The sequence below is a fragment of the Geotrypetes seraphini genome, chromosome 15, assembly GCF_902459505.1.
Source record: "Geotrypetes seraphini chromosome 15, aGeoSer1.1, whole genome shotgun sequence".
Lineage (NCBI taxonomy): Eukaryota > Metazoa > Chordata > Amphibia > Gymnophiona > Dermophiidae > Geotrypetes > Geotrypetes seraphini.
In genome coordinates, this window is record NC_047098.1 from 61,916,878 (window position 1) to 61,937,718 (window position 20,841).

General features: G+C 39.1%; 2 protein-coding genes across 7 annotated transcripts in view; one reads left to right on the forward strand and one right to left on the reverse strand.

The window, feature by feature from the left end:
• Positions 1-12,658, forward strand: part of PIMREG (PICALM interacting mitotic regulator) — a 129,949-nt gene extending 117,291 nt beyond the window's left edge. For 5 of the 6 annotated variants that reach the window (XM_033922832.1, XM_033922834.1, XM_033922833.1 and 2 more), the window contains exon 5: positions 11,917-12,658. In XM_033922832.1, coding sequence (XP_033778723.1) covers positions 11,917-12,094 — 178 coding nt within the window. In that variant the 3' untranslated portion in view covers positions 12,095-12,658. Of the gene's footprint in view, positions 1-1,826; positions 1,873-11,916 lie in introns of all 6 variants that reach the window. The other variant, XM_033922835.1, reaches the window with a different exon arrangement.
• A 2,737-nt stretch (positions 12,659-15,395) lies between these two features.
• The window catches only part of PITPNM3 (PITPNM family member 3), a 407,952-nt gene continuing 402,506 nt past the window's right edge, over positions 15,396-20,841 (reverse strand). Inside the window, exon 20 of the transcript XR_004537058.1 lies at positions 15,396-15,746. The gene's annotated coding sequence lies outside the window, so the exon portion shown is untranslated. The remainder of the gene's footprint in view (positions 15,747-20,841) is intronic.

Here is a 20,841-nt window from a genome sequence, read left to right on the forward strand (position 1 = left end):
TTTTTAGATAGGGGAGGCAGGAGAGGGCAGCCGGAGTGCCAGCGAGTAAAGGAAATCACTCGCTGTATGCTCCAACCGCCTCTTCCTGTACTAAAGTCGGGCCTCACCAATCAGGAGCTGCTTTGACATGCAGCTAATAATTGGTAAGGCCCGACTTTAGTACAGGAAGAGGCAGTCGGAGCATATAACGAGTGATTTCCTTCACTCACCGGCGCTCTGGCTGCCCGGTCATTCGCGGTCGGAAAATACCACAAATGACCGTGACTGCGAACCGCCGACCGTGAATTTGCGGGGGAGCACTGTATACATACCAGGTTACACTAGTATTCTGTAAAGGAAATGAGTGCCTAATTTTTATATAGAGTTATAAAACATAGAAACATGATGGCAGATAAAAGCCAAATTAGTCAGATAAAACCCATCCAGTCTGGCCATCCACAGCATCCACTATCTCCTCCTCCCTAAGATATCCCACATGCCTGCCCTACGCTTTCTTGAATTCAGACACAGTCTCTGTCTTCTCCACCTCTACCAGGAGATTATTCTAGGCATCCACCACCCTCATAACAACTACAAAAGGAACAAAGTCTCAGACTGCAGGTGCATCCAGACTTGCTCTCGCAGGAGCCGATTGCCCTAGAACAGGGGTGCCAAAAAGGTCGATTGCGATCGACCAGTATTTCGCAAAGGCAGCGCATTGCCTTTTCGTTCTGTTCTCCCTGCTTCCCCGACGCCAGGCGCGGCGCATACAAGTGCCGGGTCCACAGCCTTCCCCCCTCCCCCCAACACCAATTCTGACATTGGAGAGGAAGTTCAGGTGCGGGTGGGGGGTGTTTCAGGCAGGAGGGATTGGGCATCCCTTCTGTCGCGTTTGTTCGGGGGGTGGGGAGGGAATGGCGGCCACCAAACTTATGGCAGCAGGGAGATCTCTTGCCGTGATAAGCTTAGCGGACACATCTATTTATTTTATTTTATTTATTCCATTTTCTATACCGTTCTCCGAGGGGAGTTTAGAACGGTTTACATGCATTTATTCAGGTACTCAAGCAGTTTTCCCTCTCTGTCCTGGCGGGCTCACAATCTATCTAATGTACCTGGGGCAATACTTACAATGTAGGCCACCATTTTGCTGGCCTACATTGTAAGCATCTCCTGCTGGACTAGGGAGTCGCGTACAGCCGCCTAGGTTCGCCTAAGGCGACTTCCGGGGCAAACCATGCCCATGGCTAGCCTTAGGTGGGCATGTTGGCCTCCCTAGGCTGTCGGGGGCGCCTCCAACGTAGGCGGCCTGCCTCAGGAGCTTTTTTCCTAAAATCATGCATCCCAATTGATTGGTAAGATAGCGATAGGACGCTCTTTGAATTGTAGCTATAATTGAACTACTTAGATTTGATATACCGCTTAGGTCAGTAAAATGCAGGAGCGATATATCAAATCTTAAATAAACATAAACTACTGACTGCCATAGGATGGTCCATGCATGTGCAGAGCATGGCAGAAAATGCTAGAAACTTGTAGTCATCATTTGTGACTTTGGCTCTATTTGATAATGTCACTTGGTGAGGATTAAGATTCTGTTGTACTGGGAAAGGCTATACTTTCATTTTGTTTCCAGTTTACTCTGATATGCTACCATCCCATTATATGTCCCTGTAACTGCAGTTTTAATGGGTTTGGACAATAGGTTAACCCATTTTTAAATACAATTGTATTTCAGTCTCAATAGATATTCAAATGCTGAATTTAAATCTGTTGTATACAAACCACTACAAACCTCCTATTGTGACTGTTATTAAGCCTGACTTAATATTTTTCCATCTTATTAGCGACATGACCGTTTCTCTCATTTCTAACTGAAGATAATAAATCCAGGTAATGACATGATCACCTTACTCTTTCACTTATGTGTGTGCTGGGAGGAGAAAAACTGCTTTGTAGTTAAGATTTTGGGGAATAATGAGAATGAACCCACATAGTTTTAAGGTGATGACTTTGTCCTGTAATATTTTTGGCCCATAGCAGGATGTGAAGCAGGTATCTGCAGCATTCATTTTCTTATTGCATTTGTTCAGTCTTAACTTGGGGAGGGGGAGTCCTGATTATGTTTGATAACATAAAAACATAGAACTATGGGGATGAGGTGGTTTGCACTCTCATATTTTGAGGGCCACAAGTTGGTCCACATTTGAAATATGCAAATTTATGAGAATTTATTGCTGTCATACTGAAATTTAGACCAGAGTTTGACACCCTGAATTTCGAGAACAATTTACTTTTAGAAATAGTTGTAAAGAGACCTTAGTCAGCTGTGCAATATAAACAGAGAAATATAACAATTTAAATGAAATCTAAATTGTATCCAAGCTGCAGAACCTGTGCTTGGTGATAGGTCAGATTAATATAAATCTTTGCTACTATGTCTCATATATTTTGGATAGGGAGAAAAATATATATGGCAGCCTTATGCATATATTTTGCCATACTCTTAATTATGTTCATAGCATTTAACTTTAAATGCTTGAGCTTACTTGTAGATTATCATTTTGAGCACTATTTTTTTAAATTAGAAAACCCCAAATCCCCCTGTGACTTTTAGAATAGCTGTTTTTCTTGCTCACTCCAGAACAGTTCTTCCACTAATGTTTATTAATTTGCCTGTGTTTGCTTAATTCACACTGGTTAACTGTGCCTAAATTATGCATAGCATTGTGCTCATAATATTGAAATGTTTAAATGGAAACTTGCATGTAGGTATGTGCATGTATATATGTATATACTCACATAAACATGTGTGTGTGTGTATATATATATATATATATATTTTATACAGTTCAGATGTTTTTAATTCTTTTAGGCTGCTTGCTTATAATGCTTCTATATGTATGTGATATCTGAAAAAATTGAGAATAGTAGATAACATCTAAGCATAATATCTGAAATGAGGGAAGGAGTTGCTCTCTAGAAACATCAAAATATCTGACAAGACTTCCACAAAATAACAATTTTCATTAAAAAGTAGATTACTGATGAGGAACCCACTCAGGGAGGGGAGCAAACAGGCTCAGAAGACATCTGAGGAAATACTATTTGATAGTTAAAATCTGTATTGGACAAATCAAATACAGCAGGGGGAATTTGATTTAAATCACTAGTCAGTCTAGATTTAAATTATGGTTTTCTACAGAAACTAATTTTTTCTTGCTGGAATCATCTTAATATTTACAATCAGGTGAAGGTATCATTTTTTGAAAAATCACTTTTACATTAATATAAAAAAAATTACTGATTTTGTTATACATTACTATTAGAAATATATAAATAAACATGAAATTATAGCGAGGTGAACTATCTCCAATTTAATAGGTTTAATCATTTGGACAACTTTTCTGCTGTACTTTATTAAAAGGAGACAAAAAATCATCTTAATAATAATTTAAATAATTTTATTTAACCAAAACAATAAGAACATAAGTACAGGGTCAGACCAATGGTCCATCTAAATCAGTATTCTGTTTCCACAGTGGCCAATCCAGGTCACAAATACATAACCAAAACCCAAATAGTAACAACATTATAGCATAGAATTGTATTTGCTTAAATATCCATGTTAACTGATATGGTTAAACAAAATATCTTTCAAAAAACTTAAATCAGCCAGGTCCACACATGAAAAACTTAAAATACTGTCTTCTGTAGCTCACTCATCTTCATCTCCATCTTCTTGTTTGTTCATAATCTGGAAAAGAAAAACAACTTTTCCAGAGTTATCGTGTCTCAAACAATTTCTCAATTTGGAATGAATAAATCCAGAGGAAGAGAATATTCTTTCTGTGCCAGCAGAAGCAGCTCTAAATCCGAGTGCTTAATAAATGACCTCCACCAGTTCACTGATGTGGCTTTCTTTAAAACATCGTCAGCAAATGTATATTTCCTGAATGGTTCCCCTTTAGCTCTGAAGCTTATTATAGTTGGCATTACAGATGGATGATTCCTGGATACACGTCATAGAAACATGATGGCAGATTAAGGCCAAATGGCCCATCCAGTCTGCCCATCTGCAGCATCCACTATCTCCTCTCCCTAAGAGATCTCACATGTCTGTCCCACACTTTCTTAAGTTCAGACAGTCTTTGTCTCCACTGGGAGACTATTCCAAGCATCTACCACACTTTCTGTAAAAAAACAAAAAAAGTATTCCTTAGATTACTCCTGAGCCCATCACTTCTTAACATCATCCTATGCCCTCTCATTCTGGAGCTTCCTTTCAAATGAGAGACTCACCTCATGCACATTTATACTATGTAGGTATATAAACGCCTCTATCATATCTCCCCTCCCCCGCCTTTCTTCCAAAGTATACATATTGAGATCTTTAAATCTGTTCTCATATACCTTATGATGAAAATCAGCAGTCATTTTAGTAGCCTTCTTCTGGACGGACTCCATCCTTTTTATATCTTTTTGAAGATATGGTCTCCAGAATTGTACACAGTATTCTAAATAGGTCTCACAAGAGTCTTATATACAGGGGCATCAATACTTCCCTTTTCCTACTGGCCATACATCTTCCTATGCACCTAGCATCCTTCTTGCTTTCAACATTGCCTTTTCAACCTGTTTGGCCACCTTAAGATCATCAACAATTAGAAAATATTAGGAGGTAACAAAAATAAAATGGACTTCCTTAACTATGGCGGAACTCTATAGAAATCCTAACATCTCTTCAAATATATAAAATAAAAAAATTTGTGAGAAGTACTATAGTGCTCAGTCAATTAACCCCATTTGCATCAGCGACGGTGTCTCAAGATGGTGTGTTATCCAACATCATGGCACCCTCCTGCCACCTATCAACTATAATGTATAGCGAAATTCAAAAGTTCTAGTAAATCAAACTCGCACTTATCTTATTAGACAGATGAAACTCAGTCCGATGGGTAGATGGTTCTCATATGGCAAGATAGATATCCCACTGTTACTGGGAGATCCTCAATGAAAATTCCAGTGTCAAAAACTGTGACTAAACAAATGATTTTTTATTTTTTTGACACTGGTGTAGAAATACACGGAGGGAGGGAAGGAGGGGTCCAAAGAGACGTGCATATGCCAGACTGAGGGTGGGGGGAGGAAGGGAAGAAATAATGGCTCTATAACAGAGAAGAGGGAGAGAGATGGTGGACAATGGGATGGAGGGATGTAAGGAACAGAAAGGGAGAGAAGCTGGACACAAGGGATGGTATGGATGGGGGGGATAAAGATACTGGATAGGAGGATAGTTGGGAAGAGAAAGGGAGAAATGGACTCTGGGGTGGTGGGGAAGGAGGGAGAGATGCTGGATGAAAGGGTGGTTGAGAAAATAAGAGATGCTGGATCTGGGAATGGTGGGGTCCATCGCTGCAGTTGCGGGGATGGAGAAGAAAAAAAAAGGAAAGATGCCAGACCTTCGGTGAGAGGCAAGTTAAACGGAAGGGGAGGACAGAGTTGGATGGTTAGCACGGAGAAAGAATGAAACAAAAAATGGGCAGGAGACCCTGGCAAGCAAGTTATCAGAAGACAACCAGAGCCTGGGAGTAACATGATTTGAATAATGACCAGACAACAAAAGGTAGAAAAATAATTTTATTTTCTGTTTTGTGATTACAATATGTCAGATTTGAAATGTGTATACTGTCAGAGCTGGTGTTAGACAGCAAGCGTGAACTAGGACATAAAAGAGAGAGGAAAAATCTTTTTTATTTATTTTGTTTATATCACAGAGCCGTCGTGGGATTGGAGAGGTGGTAACCCTATACTTCTACTAAGACTTTTATTAAGGTGCACATTTAGCGTGTGCTAATATTTAGTGCACGCTAAATCAGTTAGCATACCTTAATAAAAGGACCCCTAAGTATCTTAATAAAAAAATGTGGCCTACTACTTGGCCTATGTTTTAGATTTCAGCCCCTTATCTGATTGAGTTTGACACCCCTGGTCTAGGAGATACAGCAAATGAGCACTGCAACCATATGTTGCTTGGTATTCTCTTCATGCTCTTCTAAATTTCTTCTTATCTTGTATACATTTGCAGCATTGTCTGATTAAACTGTATACTAGACATTTGATTTTTTTTTTTTAATTTATAATTTTGAATACATTACAATATCCAATAATTCAAAGGAAAAAAGGAAAATCACATAAAACAATACATAATCAAATCATACATACATAATTCCTTTTAAGCCCACATTAATGGGGAGTACATCTTACTATTTCTAATTAAATAAAGTTCAAGAAAATAAAGGAAAAAAATTATTGGTTCACACTAAAGAACCTTGAATCGTTCCTTAAGATGGGATATTATTTATATTTATTCTCCTCATATTCTCAGCTAGGTGAAACAAATCTCATTTCTATCTCTATTCTCTTGCAACTAAAAATTGTTGTAGTTGTATAGGATCCCAAAAGGTGTACTCAATATCTTGTAACTTAATCAAGCATTTACAAGGAAATTTCAGGTAAAAGGATGCCTCCAGTGCCAACACTCTATCCTTCAATTTCAAAAATTCTTTCCTCCTCAACTGAGTGGTTCTAGATACATCCGGAAAAATCCTAACCAAATCCCCACAAAATTTCATTAACCTATTTTTAAAGTAAAGTTTCATTATCAACATCTTATCCATCTCGCTCTTGCATGTTATTACCAGGGTGGACCGACTCTGAATCACATCCTGTGTATCTTCCAAAAATTCAGTCAAATTTACCTCTGGTGTGGTCAGATGGTCCACCTCCTGGGCAGATTCGACTTTTTTTGGAGGAATGTAATAATAATTATTTATTGGAAAATTCTCCGCATTGGCCATTCCCAGTAATTCTTTAAAAAACTTTCTTAATAGAATCTTAGGTGACAATAAGTGAGTCACTGGAAAATTGACCAAGCGGAGGTTTTTCACTCTATTCATATTCTCTATAGATTCAATTTTAGAATGTATTGTAGAATCTTTAACAGCTGATACAGAGACAGCTTGTAAATTATTACATTGAGTTTCAATAGCATTTAGTCGTTTATCCAAACAACCTAGGTTAGAATCCACATTTTCTAATTTAGAAGAAACTAACTGAGAAAAATCTCTCATTTGTTTCATCGTTGTCCTGAGAAACCCTTGAACTCTAGATATTCCTAACCATAAGTCCTTTAAAGTAATATCATGTGTTTCCTCTGTTCGTGGGTTTTCATCCACTCCAGAAAAAATCAATGGTTTAGGTATTTCAGCATATACTAATTTGTATGGGTAGATGAAACCACTTGAGCATCGGGTATAGTAGGGTTTATATTCCCACTATCACTGGGTACCGGGTGAAGGGGAGGAGTGCGGTTGAGGGGACTTATTGAAGCTCCTGACATGGAGGAATCAACATTTAATGGTACCACAGGTGGATTATCAGAAAATAATGTTAAATGTCTGTCCATTGGACCAGATACCACTGGTGTAGAGCTTTTTTGTTTAATTTTTCTTTTTCCCATATTCAAATAGTCATATAAAAAAATTATAGGAAATAATTTATATTACCAGCCGATTCCAGCTCCCGGACTCCTCGTGGCTCCAAGGGGCTCCCAAGGGGCGGCCGCAACCACGGCGGCGGCTTGTTTTTAAAGTGCAGGAGACGGACCCGATGACGTCAGGGGGTCCGTCTCTGTAGATGCCTGCCGGCAAGTAGAGGAGAAACAGAAACCACTGCTGCAGGAGACCGGGGACCGGCAAACAAACCCCTCAGCAATATCCTCCTAGTATGAACAAGGCTCCCAATTTCAACCGCGGCGGCGGCTTGTTTTTAAAGTGCAGGAGACGGACCCGAGGGGGTCCGTCTCTGTAGATGCCTGCCGGCAAGTAGAGGAGAAACAGAAACCGCTGCTGCAGGAGACCGGGGACCGGCAAACAAACCTCTCAGCAATATCCTCCTAGTATGAGCAAGGCTCCCAAATTCAACCGCGGCGGCGGCTTGTTTTTAAAGTGCAGGAGAAGGACCCGATGACGTCAGGGGGTCCGTCTCTGTAGATGCCTGCCGGCAAGTAGAGGAGAAACAGAAACCGCTGCTGCAGGAGACCGGGGACCGGCAAACAAACCCCTCAGCAATATCCTCCTAGTATGAGCAAGGCTCCCCGACATTTGATTTTATACAGACGTAAATAAATAAGCTGCATTTGACAAAGGAGGCAATGATATGAGCCAAGTCGAAACATCTACACTGGATTTTTATATTGATGTAAATGACTTTAGAAGCCTTTTTGCCATCCTATATCTTGATCCTGTTGAGTGAGGATTGCTGCGTTGTAGATATTTTCCTACTTCCCTCCTTCCAGGTGTCTTTTATTACAGTACTGTTTGATAGCTTTAATATGAACTGAGGGTGCAGGAGCAGCTCCCTCAGAACCTTAGTGTTCAAGACCACTAGACACATCTACAAGAAAGAAGATTACTGAGGAGGTAAGAATCTAATCTCTTTCTCTATGATGGTTCCTGGATGGTCGGATTTTTTTCTTTTTTTAGGCGATATACTGTGAATATGTGATGTATATGATGTGACTGAAACACTATCCTGGACAGATAACTCTGAAATTTGTAAAACCAGGAGGATTGTGATCTCGAAGGTGAATAGTTTCCAGAATCCTTTAGGTTGATGATAATTCCTCTAAACAAAAATGTCTGTGCTGTTATTTTATTATTGATATTCACCAAATTGTACAAATCCTTCCTTTTGTTTGACAATATTCTTTACACAGTGTTGTAGTCAAATCATTAAGCTAACTTCCAAAAAGTTCTCAGGCAGTGTTTCTAGAGCCGTCAGAAGCGGCACCCCAAATACACAAGGTATAAGTTTATGGGGCTTTTTTTGCCGCCGGTGCTTCCTCCTAGGCTCATACACCACCAGATAACTATATTTTTTTTCATTTAGTTATACTTTAAACATTCAGCTTGAATAAATAATTTGATGAAAACTTATCTTCAAAGTCCTGGTTCAAATTTAAGTGATGCCAGGCATTGACGTTCTGCCGTTTCTGGCGTCACTTAAATTTGAACCAGGACTTTGAAGATTTATTCGGCATTGTGTTTTCTTCTATTTTTAATAATTGTTTTATGACTTTGTATTTCTATTCCCTAATATAATATTGTGTAAACTGCCATGAACTGATGGTTTGGCTGTATATAAAAATACATTATTATTATCATAGTTTGTGACAGATACCAAGGTACTCCATTATGAACAGCTTGAGAAATCAACACCAATGACTTAAATACAATTGTGCTCTTAATAGGCAACCAATGTAATTGCTGCAAGAGGGGGATAACATGTTCAAACCTACCACCTCCACAAATAAGTTGAACAGTAGCATTTTGTATCTACTGCAGTGCTCTACACCTGGAGGATACCATCCCCAGATATAGAGCTTTGTAGTAATCCAACCTTTTGTCATCTTCAGAGCTTTTCTCTTGATTTGGACCACCAGGCTTTGCATTTCTTTGTTGCAGTGTGTGCATTTTGCACACATGTCTGCCTGATGTACCTATGGGTACATAGAGGAGTTTCAATAAAACATTCCCACATTCTCTTACAGCCTGCTGCCATTACAGGTTTTCTCCGCCAAGGAGAGACTAATATGGAAACATAGAAACATGATGGCAGATAAAGGCCAAATGGCCCATCTATTCTGCCCATCCACAGTAACCATTATCGTTCTCTTTCTGAGAGATCCCACGTGCCTATCCCAGGCCCTCTTGAATTCATACACAGTCTCTGTTTCCACCATCTCTTCCGGAAAACTGTTCCATGCATCTACCACCATTTCCTTAAAAAAGTATTTCCTCGGAGTACTCCGGAGCCTATCACCTCTTAACTTCATCCTATGCCCTCTCATTGCAGAGTTTCCTTTCAAATGAAAGAGGCTCGACTCGTACACATTTATATTACGTAGGTATTTAAGCGTTTCTACCATAGCTCTCCTCTCCCACCTTTCGTCCAAAGTATACAGATTGAGATCTTTAAGTCTGTCCCCGTACGCCTTATTACGAAGACCACACACCATTTTAGTAGCCTTCCTGTGGACCGACTCCATCCTTTATATATCTTTTTGATGGTGCGGCCTCCAGAATCGTACACAATATTCTAAATGAGGTCTCACCAGAGTCTTATACAGAGGTATCAATTCTTCCTTTTTCCTACTGGCCATACCTCCAGGCTATACACAGAAAGATCCCAAGGACTTGTGAAGTATTCTGCTTGCTCCTCCCTCTTCACACTTAGCTCCTTGTGGCTATATAAACTTAACACAAGTTTTTATTTTGATTTGATGAGTCGCTTATTTAATTTACTAAGCGAATTACAAATTTTAAAAAGTATAAGCATATACCAATTAATTATTAAATATAATGGGTTAAACTGACAGACTAATAGATACATAAGGAAAGGAGGGTAGAACTACAATTCAATTTTTTAGAATATAGAAGAGAACATAAATGGAAAGAACAATGGGAAGGGGAAAGTGAAAAGTGAGAAAAAGCTAAAATATACTTTGAGCATATTTAAAGATTAAAGGCATCTTTAAAAAGAAAACTCTTTAAGCTACTTTTAAGTGACTCATTTTCTTCTCTTATATATTGAGGTAAGGTATTCCATAGATGCGGAGCCATTACTGAGTACATATCCTATCGTCGTGTTCCTATGAGTTTCAATGAGGGAATTGCTAAAAGTTTTTGATTTGAGGACCTAAGGGAACACGACGTATTATGAGGAATAAGTAATTTATTAATAAATTGAGGTTCGTTGGTAGACAGGGGTTAATTCTGTGTACATCGATTTGCAAAGGCTAAGGTCTTTTTATTAACTCATCCCCCTCTTTTACGAATGCATAGCGTGGGTGATAGTGGCGGTAATTGCTCCAACACTCATAGGAATTCTATGAGCATCGGAGTAGTTAGAGCTGCTGCCGGCACTAAAACCCATGCTATGCTTTCGTAAAAGACACAAATTCACAATTTTGAGAAATGCAAAGCCAAGCATCTGTGATAATATCTTTTAGATAGAAAAATTGTCTGAGACGAAATGAATGGATTAATGGAATTCATTTACCTAAAAATGTTAACATTGTATTAATATAAAGCCCCATGCTACATAATTTAAAAACTAATCCTTATTTTATGATGATTAACTTTTAATATAATGTATCTTAAATAGAAAACTATCTTTAGATAAAAAGGGTCCAATTTAAATTTTTTTAAAAATCTAATTTAAAAAGAAAACAAATTTAAGTCATTGATTTTTTTTTTTTTAAATCCACCCTGAAATGCAGCATGAAAAAATGAAGACTGAAAATTAATTTAGGAACTGTGGTGATACAATGATTAGGGATAACTGGTTACATTTGTTGGGCCAAGATGCCCTTAGCATCCATGATGAATTATGTAGGTGTGGAAGGAACCATGACTTGAAGAGTTGACTCTTCAGTGCATTTCAATGGATGTGTTCATACAGTGGATATTGTATTATCAGTGACCAGGTTAATATTTCTATGATTAAAAACATCCTGAAATAAGACAAAACATGATTTTAGAAACGGAAGGGTCTCCTAATGTTCTGCTATTGCAAATTGCTGACTCCTATTACCTTGTGTATTGAAGTCAATAACTGCAACAGATCTCTGGTGCTTAAGTTGCAACAAAAATTGACCTTGCAAGTGATATAGGCCAATGTGCGCAGAAGAATACAAATACCTTTGCAGCTGTGCAGAAGCTTACGATCTGTGCTTGAATACTACAGTTTCTATTCTTCTCTACGTGCATGTGGCTGTAGGCTTTGTCATTGTATACTGCATAATTGAGCCACAGTGGATCGCTGTCCTGGCCATTGTTTTGAACATGACTTTTTGTGTGTGATTCTTTTTAGAGATGAAGCTATATTAAATTATCATCATATGATGGTACACCATTTGCAGCTCACACAACGCACTCAAAGATTCTCCAGGTCTTCTCTACGAAGGCATGCAAGACGCCTTCAACATGTGGTTAGCAGCTGGACCCAAATGGCTTTAAACAGTATTAACACAGTTGCTAGCAAAGTATGACCTTAGCATATGTGGATTTTTTCTGATGTGCATTTGAACTTTGGAACCGCTTCCTGTTTAATCAGAATTGGTGCTTCTACTATATTCTAACAAAGGCTTTTTAACAAATGGAATAATTTCTAAACATATAGATATGGTTGCATTTAGTATTTTGTCCAATTAGTGTTTAAACCAGGCCCGCATTTTGTTTCTTTGGGGAGGGGGAGCTTAGTCTCATGAGGATAAATTACAAAAACTGTTTTTTATTTCCAAGATCCCTATTTTGACCATCAGCTTTTACCTGACTGTAACATGCATTCTCTGGTCTCCATCTGCTGTTAGCCATAACTGTCTAGTCTGGTCAATAAGGAATGTAAGTAGTTCCTTATGAGTTGCCCCTTAAGAGTATCTTGCAGTCATGGAATGTTCAGTGTATTCTCTGTCTCTGCTTTGGTGTTGCTCAGCCAACCCCTTGACCCAGTGGTTTATGGAGGTCAGTGGAGCAGGGGCTTTCTTAGGATAGAAGTTAGCTCCTTGTGTGGCTTACTTTGCATATTGGCAGAAGCTAGGGTGACATTTCGTGATTGCATACCCCTTCCCCTTTATTATGTTATGTGGCGAGGTATAATTGTTTTTATACAATTTTTGGTGGTAAATATCCCACCAGCTCCTAGTTCTGCACTGCTGGGGGGAGGGATTCTAATGGTCTCAGAATGGGAAAATCATATGCCTTTTATTCCTCAAGTCACAATTTCATAATTTTAGTATCTTTTTCTGGGCAATTGCTGTAGAACAAACGTTGAATGAATTTGCATTTTTAGGTATTTTATTGAATTTTAACTGTTTCTCTTCAGTGTACTTTTCCCCATTGGCTCTCTGTGTCTTAATTTTCAGCTCTGCTTTCCTGGGTAGGGAATCTAATTTTTGGCAAGTTTCTTTAGGGCTGCTTCTACAGCATGTTCTTTTATATTCAAACAATTTTTATTGAAAATCCAAAACACAGAGCGTGCTCTTTTATGAGGCTTAGATTTCTTTTTGTTAGTTTCTCAGTAGCTTCTCAATTCCTCTTGATGGCATGCTTCTCTCTCTTTTTCCTATACAGTTCTCCTTGTAGAGCCTATTATCGCTACATAAATAGGAGCCTTAGCTGCCTTTCAATCAGCATTAATTTCTATTCCTAGCTGTATTAGTCAAATTATTTTGTGAAGCTTTTTGGCTTGTCAGTATTTGGGGAAGGGGGTGGAATATATATGTAATGCCTTTTTCATAGCAGAGGGTTAATTTCCTTTCTCTCTCAGGGCAAGTAGATGTATTTAAGCTAGCACTGATCATTGTTTCCATGGTTAAAAGTTTAGATGATCAAGGAGTAAAAGGTGCGCTCAGGGAGGATAAAGCCAGAGTGGAGAGACCGAATTCTTTGTTTCAGTCTACGGCAGAATATGTAAGAAATCTATCTGAACTGGAATGATTTTCAAGTGTGATGAGGTGGAGGAATGGAAAGAAATCACGGTGAACCTGGGCAACATACTAAGCCAAATTGACAAGTTAAAGAGTCATAAATCACCTGGACCGGATGGTATGCATCCCAGGGGTACTGAAAGAATTCAAACGTGAAATTGATGATCTTTTAGAGATCTGTAACCTGTTAAAATCGCCTGTAGTACCTGAAGATTGGAGGGTGACCAATGTTATGCTGATTTTTAAAAAGGGTTCCAGGGGAGATTCAGTAAATTACAGACCAGTAAGCCTGGCCTCAGCGCCGGACAAAATAGGGGAAACAATTACCGTATTTGCCGGCGTATAAGACGACTGGGCATATAAGACGAACCCCCAACTTTTACAGTTAAAATATAGAGTTTGTTATATACTCGCTGTATAAGACTACCCCTTCTTCCGCACACCTTCTGCACAACAAATAAAACTTAAAAGAACATCAGAATTTATTTCAACAATTTTAATTAATTCACTAAAGCAATAGAATTCTTTTCCTACCTTTGTTGCCTGGTTTCTGCTTTCCTCATGTTCTCATTCAATTCCTTCCATCCACTATCTCTCTTCCTTCTGCATCTTCCATTTGCTCTGTTACTGTGCCTCTCCCTTTCTTCCCCCTTCCAAATTGGTCTGGCACCCATCTTCTTCTCTCTGCTCCCCCCATAGTCTGGCATCTGTCTTCTTCCCTGCCAGCGTCTTCTCCCTACTCTCTCTTCCTCATTTCCTTTGTGTCCTTCTCCCCCCCCACCCTTCCCATGGCCTTTCAGCGTCCTTCTCCACCCCTTTGTATTCCCCCATGTGCTTTCAGCCTCCTTCTCCCTCCTCTGTCTTCAAGTGCTTTCAGAGTCCTTCCCCCCCCTCCTGTCTTCACCATGGCCTTTCAGCGTCCTTCTCCCCCCCCTCCTTCTCTACCGCCCCGGGTGCAGCACAGCCGGCCAGGTTCCCTTACTTTTGTGGCACTTCCCCGACCGACCGACAACAGCCCCGGTCCGACAAACCTCCCTGCCCTTAACCGCGAATCTAAATTACCTTCTTACAGCTGCTGTAAAAATTCAATTTATTCATAGGAGATTTGACCCAAGGACTTAGAGGAAAAGTATCACTGTTTGCCGACGATGCCAAACTATGCAACATAGTTGGCAAAAGCAGTGTGCCTGACTTTATGACTGAGACAATTTGCGCCTCTAGTCATAATTCACCATTTCCCCCCACTAATACTAGCAGTGAATTAGACAATAATAATATCTACCATGCTATTAGTTTTGTATTGACTTGCTCGGTGCGCCTAACAGGATATATTTCACCTTTGGAGTACAATAAAAATACAAGTATAGGTTTATTTACGCTACGCTTATTAATTTGTGCAATTCTGTGTTATTTTTTGCGTGTTAACGATTACTCATTTATTTCAACTCTTTGTATTCAGTATGTCTTTATCAAAACCAAGTGATAGTAAAACTAACAAAAAATTGTTGATGAACAATTGCTGTGAAGTAAAAGATAATTTGCTTGATATATAATAATGCTATTAGTGTACCAAAGTTATACGACATTAAACGTCACTATGAAAAGCACAAATCAAAATATGACAATTACAAAGGATTAATGAGACAACAAAGGTTGAAAGAGCTCAAGTTGGGATTGAAAAACAACAGTTCATGTTTACTAAAGTATCAAAAGGAAGTGAGTGGCAGTGCATGCAAGCTACACTTTGTCAGAGTTGATAGCTAAACACTCAAAACCTTTTACCGAAGGTGATTTCATCAAGGAATGTCTAATTAAAGCTGCAGAAATTGTCCTAGAAGTGTGAAGGTTTTTCAATCTCTTTGTCTCGAAATACAGTTGCAGAAAGAGTTACTGATTTGGCTGGCTGGCAATTTAAGTGACCAGATCAAAGCAAAATCATCTAGTTTCAAAGGCTTTTCAATTGCCTGTGATGAGAGTACAGACATTGGGGGCATAGCTCAATTAGCTGTTTCTTCATGCTTGCGACATGAATTTCAACATTTTTGAGGAATTATTGGAACTAGTACCGATGTGTGGCACTACATCGGGACGAGATATATTTAATTGTGTTTATGAACTTCTGCAAAAATACAATTTACCTCTGTCAAAACTAACTGCTGTAGCTACTGATGAAGCTCCTTCAATGACCGGAAAAAACAATGGTTTTGTGAAATTACTGAAAAAAAAAAAAGTGAAACTTGTGATGGATTCAAGATTCATCATACACATTGCATTATACATCAAGAAGTATTATGCACAAAGGTAATAAACATGGAAAATGTATGTTAACATTTGTCAAAAAAATTATCAATTTCATAAGATCTTGAGGCTTAAATCAGCGACAATTCTCTGCAATCTTAAGTGGATTAGAAAGCGAATATTCCGGTTAGTCCTACTTTACCAAGGTACTTTGGCTATCCTACTCCAAGGTCCTTAAACAATTCTGGGACGAAAGAAGAAATATGTCAGTTTAACTAAAAATCAAAACACAAGGTTGTTTTCTGATCCAGTATGGTTTCAAGATTCATCCTTCATGGTTGATATAACAAAACACTTAAACGATTTAAAGTTAAAACTGCAAGGAAACGATCAGATTACCAGCATGTGTGATCAAGTTAAAGCATTCCAATGTAAGTTTCAAGTTTATCAAAAATTTGTTATCCTGCCTTTTTAAATTACAAAGCGGCTTTACAATAAATAAATAAATAAATTTTAAAAAAGCACGGTAGTACAGACACATTAAAATTAGTAACTACATTTTTTTTCAATAAAGACATTTATAGAGTCTCACAAATCAAACTCACACGAGAGGAAAAAGGGTAGCACTACAATGAACAGAAAGGTAAGAACAGTTAGGGAAAAAAAACGGAAGGAAAGCAGTTGAAAAATGAAGATGTAACTCACTTTACGACATGCAACATAAATCAAGTTTAGGTGAAATTGCATCATATCAAAAATACGCAGAAAAATTTTAAACCTTAGAACTGAGTTTGAAACAAGATTTACAGATTTTAAATCTTTGGAAGACAAGTTTTCTTTGTTGTCTTCAATTTTCTCAGTAAATATAGAATCAGTACCTAATCATATGCAAATGGAAGTAATTGAGATCCAGTGTGTTTCAGGTTTGAAGACAAAATACAGTGAAAGTGAAATTGGCTTGCTTGAATTTTACAAATATTTGCCAGCCAGGTTTGAAAATACTCGAAAATTTGCATATGAAATTATTTACATTTATGAAAGGATATAAGTCTCCTATCAGATCCAGAATTACCGACATTCACCTTGGGTCAGTTTTAAAAGTAATCATTGTGGACAAGATTTCCCCCGAAATAGGAAAAATAGTAGCATAGAAGAGATGCCAAGTGTTGGGAAGAAAACATGAATTTTATCATTGCTCTTGTTCTTTTTTATACTGTACTTTTTGAAATAAACCTAAATTTCTATGAAAAATAATGTTTTTGCTTTCTTGCGGCCCACATAAACTTAAACCTTGTTTATTTGACTCGTGTCAGCCTTTGAATTTGACATGCTTGAAGGAAACTGTTCTGAGCTTCCCTGGCATAACAGTATTGAAAATTGAATACATAAATAAACACACAAATACTGTAAATATACAGGCCAATATTCAGCTCACAGCAGTTGGTGTTTTCTTATTAGCTGCCAGTCATGGGCAGAATTGGCCCTGGATATTCAATGCGAGGCTATATTCAGGCACCAGCACGGAATATCCTGGGCTAATTCCAGATAAGGAAGCTGTCAGGCCTTACGCGGGTCCCAGCTGATATCTCCAATGCTAAAAATTAACATTTAGGGCTCCTTATACAAAGGCACGCTAGCGGTTTTAGCACTTGCTAGCCCAGGGATAGGGAACTCCGGTCCTCAAGAGCCGTATTCCAGTCTGGTTTTCAGGATTTCCCCAATGAATATGCATGAGATCTATTTGCATGCACTGCTTTCAATGCATATTCATTGGGGAAATCCTGAAAACCAGACTGGAATACGGCTCTCGAGGACCGGAGTTCCCTACCCCTGCGCTAGCCACTACAGCCTCCTTTTAATTAGGCAGTAATTTTTTGGCTAGCGCATGCGCTAAAAACGCTAATGCACCTTAGTAAAAGGAGCCCTTAAGCTTAAACTTCATTTTTTACTGTGTTTTGATGAGTTCTGGTTAGTGTATGTTGGGTATGTTTTGAGTTTTTGTTTTACTGATAGCACAGTCATCAAAATATAAGAAGCCAACGGGCTGGAATTTTTTTTTTTTTATAATCTTAGCCGTCTGTGCAGCTAAACATATCTTTAATTAAGGCCATGGGAATTCATACAGCTGGCTATATGAATGAGTTATTTACAGTCTGGTCACTAGAGGTAAACAGGAGCCATTGTTTTTCTTAAGCATTAGCTTCAGTAGTTGTCTTCTCATGTGACATTAACAGTGATACAAAGTTACAATATGCATCATTAATTTTATATCATTAAAAGTGCTAAGTATGCTTTTGGGAGAGGGTGGCTGCTGAGTAATTAATGATTCATGCAATCAAGCTGAATCAAAACAGGAAAATATGTATAAAAAAAACTCCCATGTGCTGTTTTTGTTTAAGCAATTTTTAGAAAAACACATTTAAAGGCAAATAATTTTTTTTATTTGTTGTTGTTTTTTTTAGGTTAAAAACAAGCTCACATCAAAATCTATACTAGTTGTAAAAATCTTCCTCCTTCATGTTTTAAGAAATACATAAATTGTATAATTTTAAATATATATTACAAGTGTCCATAGGAAATAAAAACATTTTGTCACCATAACAGGCTCCCACTGACAAGCAAACTTTTGTTTAAAACCATACACATAATAAAACTGTAGACTTAAAACCTTGTACAACTTTAGTTCTCACAGATATTCACATAATTAAAACAATTTTTCAACACAAACAGAAAACTAAATATGCATTAACTTGAGAACCATAGCGTGAATCTGCAGAAATAATGTATTGTGTACTTTTAAAGACTACAATTTGGTTTTCCAGATGAGGTCTGAGAAAAGCAGAGTCTTGCTAGTTGAACGTTTGTCCTGTAATATATGCTTACTGAAGTCTAAAAATAACTAGTGTTTGGTATAGAAGAATGAAGTGATATTAAGCATAAAATGAACCTTCAAACTGGGTTGCAACCTTTAAGCATGTTTTCAGTTTAGAAGGCATAATTGGCCAATTGTGTTTCCATTATATAAAGCTCTTTCCAAGCAATAATGTAATATGCACAGAATAGGGGACGTCACTGCTTGCCCTGGGATTGGTAGCACGGAATGTTGCTACTATTTGGGTCTTTCGCAGGTATTTGTGACCTGGATTGGCCACTGTTGTAAACAGGATATTGGGCTAGATGGACCATTGATCTGACCCACTACGGATATTATGTTAAAGTTTTGACTTCACTCAAATTAAACAGAGCTTAGGGGAAGATTCTCAAAACTAAAATGTACCTTTAACATGCTTGATAAATCGGTTCTGGTGGCAGATTATCAAAACAGCTTACCGTGGTTTGTTCCAAGTTTTCTAGCAGTCTACGATACTGCCATGCAAATGTAGTACAACGAGGTCATTAATCTTAAAATGAGCAAGCGATTCTCTATAACCTCGTTGAGCCACATTTGCAGCCAAAATTTGCTGACAGGTCTGAACTGTCATAGCTGTACTTTCTGATCAGTGCCTGAGTGTGTGAAAGTAACCTCCAGGATAGTATGACACAAGATCTGATCACGTTAGAAAACTGGTCCTCGACATGGCAGCTAGGCTTCAACGCTAAAAAATGTAAGGTCATGCATCTCGGCAGAGGAAATCCATGCAGAACATACTCCTTGAATGGAGAAACGCTAGCTAGGACTTCAGAGGAACGGGACTTGGGGGTAATCATCAGTGCAGACATGAAGGCTGCCAAACAAGTAGAGAAGGCCTCATCAAAGGCAAGGCAAATGATGGGATGTATCAATAGAAGCTTCGTCAGCCATAAACCTGAAGTCATTATGCCACTCTATAGAACCATGGTGAGACCCCATCTGGAATACTGTGTGCAATTCTGGAGGCCACATTACCGGAAAGATGTGCTTCGAGCTGAGTCGGTCCAGAGGATGGCCACTAGGATGGTCTCGGGGCTCAAGGGTCTCTCATACGAAGAAAGACTGGGCAAACTGCAGCTCTATACCCTAGAGGAGCGCAGGGAAAGGGGTGACATGATTGAGACATTTAAGTACGTCACGGGTCGTGTCGAGGTGGAAAACGATATATTCTTTCCCAAGGGACCCTCGGTCACAAGGGGGCACCCGCTCAAACTCAGAGGAGGAAAATTTAGTGGTGACACCAGGAAGTATTTCTTCACAGAAAGGGTGGTAGATCACTGGAACAGACTTCCGGTGCAGGTGATCAAGGCCACCAGCGTGCTCGACTTCAAGAATAAATGGGATATCCACGTGGGATCCCTACGAGGGTCGAGTAAAGGAACTAGGTCATTAGCATTCAGACTTAATGGGGTGGGTCAATAGAGTGGGCAGACTTGATGGGCTGTGGCCCTTTTCTGCCGTCATCTTTCTATGTTTCTATGAGCGCTGATTGGCTCAGGCATTGACAGGAAAGTAAGGTTTGACAACTGATCCTGACTCTCCCCCCCCCAAATTAAAATTTAAAAAATCAAATCGAAGATCAGCAGAAGAGATGCTCACTTTCTCCCGTCATGCTTGCACAATCCCCCGACTCTACCCCCCACCACAGCAGGAGGGATGCCCACTCCCTCCCGCTGTCATCCATCCCAGGATGCACCATGAAGAGGAAGGCCTGCCATTTTGTAAGAGGCAGGCTTGCCAGCCAGAGCAAGGCAGGTGTCTCTCTGGCTGAACTTCCTGAATAAGGTTGGGGGGGGGGGGGGTGACAGGTGAAAGTTGGCATCCCTCCTGCTGTGGTGGGAGGTAGAGTTGGGGGATTGTGTGAATGCAGCATCTCACCTGCTGCCAAAGGTGGGTGTCCAGATGTTGGGCGAGTGTGGCGGGAGAGAGTGGGCGTCTTTCTTCCCGCAATCTTTGCTTTTTAAAAAATATGATGGTGTATTCTGCGTATGTGCTGATCGCTACCACCGACGATTCATCTCAAGTAAATTTAGCGAGCCTACGTGAACCTCATTTGCATGTGGGGTCTTTTGCAACTGACTCACCTTTTTAAAATTGTTACAATTGTGACCTTGGTAGCAGCCCATCGGATTTTACTGTGAAGTTTTGAGAATCTTCCCCT